At 44.3% G+C, this 12,437-nt stretch overlaps 1 protein-coding gene across 1 annotated transcript in view; it reads left to right on the top strand.

Annotated features, from left to right (window-relative positions):
• LOC109400761 (protein hairless) overlaps window positions 1-12,437 on the top strand; it is a 125,063-nt gene that overhangs the window by 53,482 nt on the left and 59,144 nt on the right. The window contains exon 3 of the mRNA XM_029878974.2: window positions 4,686-4,885. Within this exon, the coding sequence (XP_029734834.2) occupies window positions 4,686-4,885 (200 nt within the window). The remainder of the gene's footprint in view (window positions 1-4,685; window positions 4,886-12,437) is intronic.

The following is a 12,437-nucleotide window of genomic DNA, read 5'->3' as shown; positions in this document are numbered from 1 at the left end:
ACATTGAGTTGAAATTTGAATGGAAAATTTACATTTTCTGCATTTTTCTCGTAGGAAGGTCAAATTTTACAAGAATCATGTTACCAATGATAATAAAATATAGCCTAAAGTGTGCTGAAATAAACATTGGCGAAGATCACAAGGTGATCTGTGATTGTGAATAAAGTTAACCTTCTTTATGCATTAGCTGACGCTCACCCCGTTACCGTAGTGGATGGAATGGGGTCATAATGACCCCAATACACGACTAAGGTTAAGGTGGTCCAGCAGTCAACTGAGAGGTCTGATATTTTTCAGCTCTGTTATATTGTTGAACATAATATCGGAACATGTATCATCAATAAGCTTCGAAAATCGATAATGGCTTTGTTAAAATTATTGCTTTTCTATATGACGTGTTTTCAGGATTCAGGAACATTTTGCCCAACGTCGACGAATAGTTCATGAGTACATATTCGACGAGAAAGGCACTATCACCACTGGGTGGATTAATCTGGGTTTTTACATACGTAATCGTTCTTTGAAGACGCTAAAAATGCGTTTCTCAAAAAATAGCCTTTTTTAAATTTTTAAGAATAGGACAGATCGGTGACGTACTAGATTTGTAGTAATGAGCTGAATTTTAGTATGGTGAGAAGGTCAATTCTCCGTTTCTGCAATGAAATGGTACAAAAAGCGTGGGTATTATGATTCCTTGCCTAAATTGATGCTGTTTGAGCAAAACTTTGGGTAACAGTGTTGTTGTTTTCTCCATTTCTTGCAACATAAACAACATAGTTATCCGAAGTTTTGCTCAAACAGCATCAATTTAGGCAAGGAATCATAATACCCACGCTTTTTGTACCATGTCATTGCAGAATCGGAGAATTGACCTTCTCACCATACAAAAATTCAGCTCATTACTACAAATCTAGTACTACACCGAACGTGCCCCATTGCGCTAAAATGCGGAGGATTTACAGTTTCACAAGTTCAAATTTTAGAAGGTGTCCAAAATTCTAAGAACATATACAGGGTGTTAGGTTCCTGAGTGCAAACTTTTTAATGGGTGATAGAGGACCATAAATGGAGAAAAAAATGTTCTACGCATGTGGTCAAATCTCAATCGTTACGTAGTTATTGAACTCTCCATGTTTTTGACTCATATTGCCTTAACTGGCTATAACTTGAAAATGGTCAAACTTATCGAAGTTTTTTGACCCTTATTCGAAAGATTATTGAATTTTCTATCAAATGGAATCTTTGAATCGATTGCTTTAGTTTAATAACTTTGTTGTCTAGAGCAAATAGCTCAAAAGTAGTGTGTTTTAATTTATTTTTGTCAATTATCTTTGAAAAATGCGTAATAATTCAAAATTCTTTCTTAGGCAAAGTTGTGGCCCCTGTTTCACTCTACAATTCGTTCTTTGACATCAAACTTCTATCTCTTATCGTTTTGTTGCAATTTCGATTTTAACATCGCTTTTCAGATCATAAATTTGCAACTGTCATGGAAAGCACTTTTTTGCGCATTGTGCCGCACATTTAAATCAAAATTGCAAGAAAACGATAAGAGCTAGAAGTTTAGTGACAAAGAACGAATTGTAGAGTGTAACAGGGGCCACAACTTTGCCTAAGAAAGAATTTTAATTTATATACGCATGTTTCAAAGATAATTGACGAAACCAAAAAAAATACACTATTTTTAGCTATTTTGCTCTAGTAAACTTAGTTATTTAACTAAACCAATCGGTTCAAAGATGCCATTTGATAGAAAATTCAATAATCTTTCGAATAAGGGTAAAAAAAATTCGAAAAGTTTGACCATTTTCAAGTTATTGTCAGTGAAGGCAATAAGCGTCAAGAACATGGGAAGTTCAATAACTACGTAACGATTGAGATTTGACCATATGCGTAGAACAATTTTTTCTCAATTTATGGTCCTCTATCACCCTTTAAAAAGTTTGCACTCAGGAACCAAACACCCTGTATGTAATATTTGAGACAAAAGGCCATGTTAAATGATTATTTCATCAGAACTGTCATTCTTTTCTTCAAAAATTTATACAGAAACGCCCCTATGACCTCATTTGACCCCTTACGGCACCCCTGAAACGTTACTAGAATCTCCTTCAAACCCTCTGAGACCTCCAAAAACGCTCCAGGAACACCACCGAAACTCTCCCGAATCACTTGGAACGCCTCTGAAGCTTCCTGACCCAGAACACTTCTGAAAACCCCTGAAGTCCTCCTGAAGCCCTCCTGTAGCCTCTTGAAATCACATTAGACCTTCTAAATCGTTTTCGAAACCACTTAAACTTATAGAAACCCTCGAGGCCTCGAGGCCTCGAGGAACACCCCTGGGAACCCTCTGAGATCTTCAGAATCGTATTTCAAAACTTCCTGGAACCCTCAGAGTCCTCCTGAGACGCTGTTATTTTAATAAAACCCCATAAAAACTTCTTTAAAACTCGTGAACCTTATCATTCAACTAATTCGGCTTAAGTAAAAAGAAAATTGGGTTAAGTACTATTCCTTCTAATTCCACTATGAATTTGCTTCTTTTGACAGATACGTATTTCGCCCTCAACTGTGTCTCGTAATTACAGGTATTCCACTATCTTGTTCATTTTGGATTGGTGTTTCTCGGTGATATCTTAATTAGACACGTAATTTTAGTTTACGTTTCAATCTTCTTTTATTTTTCGGTCACCTTCAGAACTATATAAAAGACATAAATATACAAATTTTCACAATATTAACACATAATTACAAACATTTTCAAATTTCATAATTATTTGGACAAACACTTACACTTTCCGCCGCGCCTTCGTTCTTTGGGGCGGCTCACTTAATTCTAATTATCTATGTCTTATTACGTCTATGTGTCGTCTTGTTCGTTGCTGTTCGTCTTTCAGTTTGTGTATCAAGTTGTTGTATGTGTTTGAGAACCCATCTACGGCTTGTCAAGTGTTTGGGAAGTCTGTCCATCCTTCTGTTCACATGCTCCACAATTGTTCAATTAATTTGAAATTTGAAAATGTTTGTAATTATGTGTTAATATTGTGAAAATTTGTTTATTTATGTTCTTTTATATAGTTCTGAAGATGACCGAAAAGTAATAGTAAATTGAAACGTAAACTAAAATTACGAGTCTATTTAAGATATCACCGAGAAACACCAATCCAAAACGAACAAGATTAAGTAAGCGGTGATCCAAACCATATCAAGAAGGTATTCCACTAGCACGCCCGGGTTCATCCTCATAATACTTCGGTTTACTCTTCTTCTTCTTCTTCTTCTTCTTCTTCTTCTTCTTCTTCTTCTTCTTCTTCTTCTTCTTCTTCTTCTTCTTCTTCTTCTTCTTCTTCTTCGTCGTCGTCGTCTTCTTCTTCTTCTTCTTTTTTTCCTTCTTATTCTTCCTTTTCTTTGTCTCTCCATTCGTCTTCGTCTTCTTGCCGTAACTTTCCAACTGGGACGAAGCCTGTATCTCACAAGGGAAGGTTACGATGGTGTCCCCCAGGGATTTCAACCGGACTATTTTTATTGCATTCTACTTGTGGAAATATGATTAAATCCAAAGCATTTCGGGCGATGGGCCAGTGGTGTAGTCAGAATGGGCCCTCAAAGAGGCACATTTGATCAAACATTTTATATAACATTTTCGAAAAAGCTCAATCGTCATCAATATGCAAATTTCTTCATATGTATATTATAGTCGAAACAGGTAGAATATGGATGAATACATGATTTTGCAGCAAATTTAATTTTCCATAGGCGTAAAAACCAGTTGCTGTTATTAGAATAAAAATGTATCATTATGTGTATCACTCATCTCATCCTGGCAACGCCTATGGGGCAAAACGCCACCCTTTATTTTCTAGCGATTCAAGTGATTTTCGTATGCATGATCGATTAGAAATCTTAAATATTGAAAAATAATTGCCATCAAGCTGGTCCGTTAGTTGATTGGTACAGAAAAGCAATAAAAATATAAAAAGTCTGAAATCGAGGCTTTTGGCGAAATATTTTACATCTTGTAAGCTGACTTCATTGCAAATGAAGCTAGTTCTGTTCGCTTGTGTTATTTTGCAACTTTTATGCAGTGAAACACTTGTTAAAAGACCCAGCTAGGATAAGCATGTGGTGGAATTATTCCCTGGGACAGTTTTATCACGGAGCTGGAAATTTTTCTTTTGATGGGGCATATTGCCCCGTTTGTTTAGAAAAGGCAAATTTTGGAACGTTTTCGAAAAACGTTTCAAAGCTTCTATAGCCGCCGCTCCAAAGGCAAAGTTCGCATGCAACACTTCACTGACCTTAGGAATAAGGATTTGCAGTGGACAATAGATGGAATAAGGCGCCATTTTTAGATATATTGCCATTTCTGCTTAAGGGGGGTATATTATACCTGTTTACCCTAGTACAAAAATACAACAATTCTAACTGTGATTTGTTAGATAAGACTAGAATAGGTTTGCCACTAAGTGATCCAGTTTATCCTCGTCCACGTTCTCCTTGATCAATATTAACACTCATTGTACATAATTCCATACATGACTAATATTTTTTCCTTCTTTACCATTCCACGTGGCACCATCCTGTGAACCCAAAAACCTGCAACACCCATCATTCCGCAATAATGACCACCAACGTACACCACCACGTTCAATGTGACTGCAACTTCACCATTCACCGTCCACCAGGATACCCTCTCAGCATGAAGGATGCCAGAATGCGCAAGCTGAAGGAGCGCAAGCTGGCAAAATCCTCCTACGGCAACGGGAGTCCCAATCGTGGCCAAAGCACCAACAGCACCAGCAGCAGCCCTAATCCCGGGAGTTGCGGGAGCAACGGTAGCAGCACCGATGCACGACTGAAATCACTGGATGCACCACCACTCGCTGTAAGTAGAATTAGGTGCACTTTTGTTGATTTCTGGTTCTGGTTCGATCGAGACTTTAGCAGGAAAGTACGCTGTAAAGACAACCTTGGACCTTGGATAGATAAATTTTGGTTGTTCTTATCATTTTCAAACTAACCGTATCCCATCTGTCGATAATCTTATGCAAGACAACAATTGTTCATTAGTTGCAGTTTACACGCTCGCATCATCTCACGGATCATCCAGCGTCGTCTAATGTAAAATATCGCATCCAGTTCACACCATCTATGTTGTTAGAATTACGGAGAGGACAACTCAGCCCCGGGCGTAAAACCGGAGACTTTGGCCCATTTTTACTGCGCAGGATCGATAATGAATTGTCGATGGATATCGTTGTCGTCGCCGCCACCATCGTAGTTGTCCTCTGCTGTAGTCGAGAATTCTGTGCATGCTGTAGACACATTGCAGACGGAAGGCAAAAAAAAGACAAGTAAACCTTTCACTCGCCCTCACATTCCTGGACTACACACCACCGCCACCGACCGGTTGCCAACAGATGGCCAACCTTTGCGGGGCACGCTGAGTGCCGCATTCCACGGCTGAAGCGCCCTCCGTGGTGAGTAGCTCACCTATTGCTCCCCCAACTTTGTTTGCCGCTGCCGGTATCAGCCATCGCTGATTGTGTTCAACAAAGTCTCGCTCTCTATGTACCTAACATCAGTTACTACATGTGCTTCGAAACACCATGAATGGGATGGGGTTGAATGGCGCGCACTTTTGACAGTACAACAGTAGGTGTATTCCTAGAACTGCAACTGGAACGTTCGGTGCCGCGCGTATACCAACTGCTGACATCCAACGTGGCTGCTGAAAATCAAACAAGCGAGTTGATAAGTGTACCATACTCTGAAAATAAGGAAGGAGTTGACTTTGCAACCTACGCCAGGGATAACAATTCCTCGATGGGGAAAAAAGTAAAATCTTGCTGCAAAACTCTGAATAATGCATTTCTCTATACATATCCTGAATCAACCTATCGTGGAGCTGTCCCACGCACACTGCTATTTGATTATTATGGGTGAACTGTTAGTCCTTCGTATGATGATCCGTGCTGATGATCCCACGGCTTCGTATTGGCACTCTGACAGAGACCCTCATAGCAGTCTTTTTGCCGCAACGAACATCGGTGACACGATTTGGAGAGTCCGCTAAGGTAGCATTCTGGTGCTTGGTCAGTTTCCCGAAAGGTCCTTACCACTCCCTTCGGAAGGCAGGGAGGGTCGACACCAAGCCTGCTTCCAACTGCACAGCAAGTATCAAGAACTGATACCGCGTGCATAGCATTTTGACCTTCCCGCAAGTAAGGCCCTATCAGCCACCAACGTGCTGAAATGGAGAATCCACGTGACCCAACCTTGCCGAGGACCCCTATTCAACCGTGGGCTCGGATCCAACCCTCAGCTCAGCGGCGCTCAGCGGCGTAGTCACCGGCAAAGAATAGGACTACATACATACATTTATTCGTTCAACATCACATTTAAGACAAGACATAATCAACAATAGTACGCCACAATACTCGGTTTGTGACTGCCGCTCTCCATCCTCGGTCGCGCCCAATGCTCGCCAGGTCACGCTCCACCTGGTCCGCCCATCGTGCGTGGGTGAATCTTTTTCGACCGCAGTTTCTTCTAGAGCCCGTAGTAGTGCCGACTTCCGCTAATGATGCGCCTCCGAATTTCACGACTCACGTTGTTGTCAGCCGTCAGTAAGGAACCGAGGTAGACGAAATCCTCCACCACCTCGAAAGTATCCCCGTCTATCGTAACATTACTACCCAGACGGATCCGGTCGTGTTCGATTCCGCCTACCAGCATGTACGTTGTTTTTGAGGCATTCACCACCAGTCCGACCTTTGCTGCTTCGCGTTTCAGGCGGGTGTTCAGCTCTGCCACCGTTCGAAATGTTCTGGCGATAATGTCCATGTCGTTCGCGAAGCGCACAAATTGACCGGATTTTGTGAAAATCTTTCCCCGGCTGTTGAGCCCGGCTCGTCGCATCACACCTTCCAGAGCGATGTTGAAAAGTAGGCATGAGAGTCCGTCACCTTGCCGCAGTCCCCGGCGAGTTTCGAATGAACTGGGTAGTTCACCCGAAACCCTGACGCAGTTTTGCATCGTTGCTTTAATCAGTCTAGTCAGCTTCCCAGGAAAGCCGTATTCGTCCATGATTCTCCATAGCTCTGCGCGGTCGATACTGTCGTATGCCGCTTTGAAGTCTATGAACAGGTGATGCGTTGGGACCTGGTATTCACGGCATTCCTGGAGGACTTGCCGTACGGTAAAGATCTGGTCCGTTGTCGACCGGCCGTCGATGAAACCGGCTTGATAACTTCCCACAAACTCATTCGTTTTAGGTGGCAGACGACGGAAGATGATCTGGGATAGCACTTTGTAGGCAGAATTCATAATAGTGAACGCCCTGAAGTTCTCACATTCCAAATGGTCGCCTTTCTTGTGAATGGGGCAGATTACCCCTTCCTTCCATTCCTCCGGTAGCTGTTCGGTTTTTCAGATCCTGGGCCGGTGCAGACAGGTGGCCAACTTTTCCGGGCCCATCTTTATGAGTTCAGCTGCGATACCATCCTTACCAGCTGCTTTGTTGGTTTTGAGCTGATGAATGGCATCCTTAACCCTAAAAGGGATACCTGGGGTCCATTGGACCCCAGGCGCCTTTCAGAGCTCGTCTTTGATGGAACACACTCAGCGAGGTGACGAAACTGAGGCCATGAAGGTATCTCTTTAAGGGTTAACTTCCCTCATCGTGAGAGTTGGTTCATTTCCGTCCTTCGCTGCACTGGTGTCGTCGTTTCCTCCGTTGCCGTGATCTCCCGTGCCTACGTTCTCCATGCCATTCAGGGCTGATCGAAGTGCTGCTTCCACCTTTCGATCACCTCACGTCCGTCCGTCAAGAGGCTTCCGTCTTTATCCTTGCATATTTCGGCTCGCGGCACGAAGCCGTTGCGGGATGCGTTGAGCTTCTGATGGACCTCCCCTTTCCCTCCCAAAAGAGGAGAGCCTGCTGTTTCCGCTTCTGTTTGTATCGTTCCACGTTCTGTCGGGTCCCTGCTGCAGCATTACCGCCCTCGCTGCGTTCTTCTCCTCCAAAACCGTTCTGCACTCTTCGTCGAATCATTCGTTCCGTCGATTCCGTACCCGATGGTGTTCTCGGCTGCGTCGTTGATGGCTACTTTCACGGTACTCCAGCAGTCCTCTAGAGGGGCCTCATCGAGCTCGCCCTCGTCCGGCAACGCGGCCTCGAGATTCTGCGCGTATGCTGAGGTGACATCCGGTTGATTCAGTCGCTCTAGGTTGTACCGTGGCGGTCGCCGGTACCGTACATTGTTGATGACGGAGAGTTTTAGGCGCAGTTTGACCATCACCAGATAGTGGTCGGAGTCGATGTTGGCGCCATGATAGGAGAAGTGCCGTCCGTCAATCAGAACGTGGTCAATTTGAGATTCCGTCTGCTGTGGTGATCTCCAGGTGTAGCGATAAGGGAGGCTGTGTTGGAAAAAGGTGCTACGTATGGCCATATTTTTCGAGGCGGAAAAACAAAGAGTCGTAGGCCGTTTTCGTTCGTCTGCTGGTGGGCGCTGAACTTACCAATCGTCGGTCTGAAATCCTCCTTCTGGCCTACCTGAGCGTTCAAATCTCCTATGATGATCTTGACGCCATGGCTTGGGCAGCGATCGTACTTGCGTTCGAGCTGCGCGTAAAATGCGTCCTAGTAATCATCAGTGCTTCCGAAGTATGGGCTGTGCACGTTTATTATGCTGAAGTTGAAGAATCGGCCCTTGACCCTCAACCTGTACATTCTTTCGTTGATCGGCCACCAACCGATCACGCGCCTCAGCATATCACCCATCACGATGAAAGCTGTTCCCAGCTCGCGTGTGTTGCCGCAGCTTTGGTAGATGGTATGATTACCTCTAGACGTTCGCACCATTGATGCTGTCCAACACACCTCCTGCACCTCCTGCACCTCCTACGATGCCGAACCCGCGATCCTTCAGTAGATCGACGAGTATACGGGTGCTCCCAACGAAGTTGAGAGATCGGCAGTTCCACGTACCGAGTTTCCAATCGCAAGTCCTTTTTGTTCGCTGGGGTCGTTGCCTTTGGTCTCGGTTTGTATTATTCTGTTGTAATATACTCTCATTGACTACTAACCCCAACTGAAGGTGTCAAATGACCCGTGTTGAGGAATGAGTGATCGAAAGGATGATGAAGATACTCGATCGTTCCGTTGAAAAGCGAGGAGGCAGGAGCGGGAAGCTGCGCATGCAGCTCCAGCGTGGGAGTTCCGACCCATTCCCCGGCTAGCCTGCCGGTGGAAATATTGGATGGAGCGTGGTGGATGAGGGCTGTCCGCGATCGAGATGAATGTGCAGCAGCTTGGCAAGATCATCGACTTTGCGTACACGAAGTCCAACATAAGTAAGGGCCTGAAAACGGCCTGTTTTGATTTCATAAGTCGATGGACGATGCCATGCAGGATCACGTGCGACTCGCGGAACCGGCGAAAGTAAAGGTTACGATGTCTACCCAGGCGGAAGCCTTCGCTTTCGCAGGAAGTCCAAAAAGTGGGGCTGATGTTACTGCTTGATAAGCACTCGCAAAAGTGGTGAGGCAGCTGCGTGTCCGTTAAAGTAAGGAAGATTAAGGTGGGCTGATCAGAATGCCATCTGACCTTTCATGAGCCACAAGAGGCTTGCTTCAGGTGTCTGAAACCGGGACACAAGACTTGGGACTGCAAGAGCCAAAGTGTGCAAGTGATGCGACGCCGAAGGCCATAAGACACAAGGCTGCACGAGTTCATCCATTTGTCTGATTTGTATCTGGAAATCCATGAACAACAGGCATCCAACGCCAACGGGTGGTCCAAAGTGCACGTTGAAGCCGCAGTGAACAAATCACAGTGAAGGTAACGCAGCTTAACCTGAACCACTGTGACGAAGTTCAGCAACTGCTTTGTCAGGCGATTTCTAAGTGGGGGACGGATATCGCCATCATATTGGACCCATACCGAGTACCCGCCGGCAACGGCAATTGGGTCTCGGATGCGTCCAGAAAAATGGCGGCGATATGGAGGACGGGTAAATACCCCGTCCATGAGTTGGTGTTTCTTTTATGAGGGCTTTGTGGTCTCCAAAGTAAACGGGGTCTTCTTCTGTAGCTGTTATGCGTCTCCGGGGAGGTCGATCGAGCAGTTCACGCAGATGCTGGACTGTATGACGACCCTGCTGACAGAGCGAAGGCCGGTAGTAATAGCAGGTGACTTCCATGCCCGGGCCTTGAAATGGGGAAGCCATTTTACGAACCAGCGGGCCAGATCCTGCTCGAAACACAGGCCATACTAGATGTCGACCTAGCTAATGTCGGTACCAAAAGTACCTTTAGTCGGAACGGTGTCGATTATTGACGTTTCTTTTTGTAGTCCTGGCCTAACTAGTAGTTCGAACTGGAGAGTAGACGATGGCTATAGTATAGTCACTGCGATCATCTGCCGGTTCGCTACAGTATCGACTACAACAACAACAGGTAGCTGGTAGACGAAGAGGCGGCTAGGCCAAGGCCAAGCGCAGGTGGAAGACATCATACTTCGACGAACGGGTATATAAGGAGGCTCTCCGACGTGAGCGAAACCTGCTCGGTTTATGTGGAGTTTAGGATTTCTCTGGGAAGGAATCACCCCTCACGTGCAGCACACACAACTTACCCAGGCTGACGTTGGTTCGCAAATGGCAAGAGTGAACGCGGTTGGGTGACGCCTGGAGTTGTTGCTACGCAAGCAGGGATGCTAACATTGTCTGCTTGACAGTTCGCATCACATTCAAATGCGCTATATCGCCTGCTGTGATCATTCTCTTTATCACAGCTTTATTCAGTACATCTTATATCTCACATCCTTCTTCTACTCTAAAGAAGTTTTACACATTTTTAACATAAAATTGAATTTACGTATCTCAATTTGGAGTATTTACTTACAACCATTCAACATAATTAACTGTTATATTACATCGTCACATACGTTGCAGCTGCTGCCACGGCTGCCGAAAACATTGTGAGGTACCATTCTGACTATGCTGCTGCTACTTTGTTTTCCAAAAAGATCGAACATTTTAGTACTTAATTGTAGGAATTATGTTTTCCGACGAGCAATGGTAGCTTGCACAGTGACGTCATCATTATATCTCTCTCTTTTCTTCTCGTTCGGGGCCGCTCGATACAGCCGTCCTTGCTCTCAAATAGTTTTGAGGGCAATGCTTTTAAATCATATGTGATTTTGTTGAAGTTTTGTTTGTAATGCAAGGCTCTATACTTGTAATATTTAAGAAAATTACCGCTTTGGTACTGGGTGGTTCTGAAAAAAAAATCTTGCTCTTTGAGTCTTTATTCAATCTTATACCCGAATTTATCCCATTGCTCCGTCGTTTAAATTCGAGATATCTGATAAAATACATTATATATAATCTAAAGATCTATCTATACATAAAGAGAATAAATCATTGTCATTCATTGAAACACTAGCCACAGAAAACAAACTGCATCAACATAATCCTTCTTTTGGCTAGCCGACACCTTTTGATAAACGATATATTATAACCATTCGATCCCACATTGGCACGAATCAAAACTACGGGATTTTTCTAATATTTTTTCGCGTGCATTGCTAAGATTTATCGGCCACGACAAACAACACGATCTTGCTAACCAAGCTCCGACATTTGCACGAAAGAAAACAACGCGATCTTGCTAACCAAGCTTTTCGTCAGCGGACATTGCCGGGACTGTCCCTCCACGGCAAGCAACACGCTGTAAGCTTCCGATCCGACATTTGCACGATGCAAAACAACAGGATCTTTCTAACCTTGCTTTTCGGCAGCGGACATTGCCGGAGGTTTCCCCCCACGGCAAACAACACGCTGTAAGCATTCGATCCGACATTTGCGCGAAGCAAAACAACGGGATCTTTCTACCCTAGCTTTTCGTCAGCGGACATTGTCGGGATTCTCCCTCCACGGCAAACAACATGCTGTAAGCTTCCGATCCGACATTTGCACGATGCAAAACAACAGGATCTTTCTAACCTTGCTTTTCGGCAGCGGACATTGCCGGAGGTTTCACCCCACGGCAAACAACACACTGTAAGCACAAAATAACAGAACCACTATAGCTTTTCCTTACCAGTTACTGCTGCTGGTTTATTTTTCTCGTGTTTTATTTCTTCCTCGATAATTGTCCAATCACAAAAAATCATCCGGAAGCATGCACCATCCGGAGCTCACGATGAATATCACACCACATTTTTCACTTTTTTTTGTGTTGTCGTAATTTTTTCACTTTCGCATGCAAATTGAGGAGTGATTCCTCCCAGCAAAATAATAAATTGGTTCGATTTTTTTTTTGCAATTCAACGAAAAACTGGCAGGATCGCCAATGTGGAGTTTAGGATTTCTCTGGGAAGGAATCACCCCTCACGTGCAGCACACACAACTTACCCAGGCTGACGT

Source organism: Aedes albopictus, chromosome 2 (assembly GCF_035046485.1).
Source record: "Aedes albopictus strain Foshan chromosome 2, AalbF5, whole genome shotgun sequence".
Classification (NCBI taxonomy): domain Eukaryota; kingdom Metazoa; phylum Arthropoda; class Insecta; order Diptera; family Culicidae; genus Aedes; species Aedes albopictus.
Note: the sequence above shows the minus strand (reverse complement) of the source record. Positions and strands in the feature narration are given on the sequence as shown.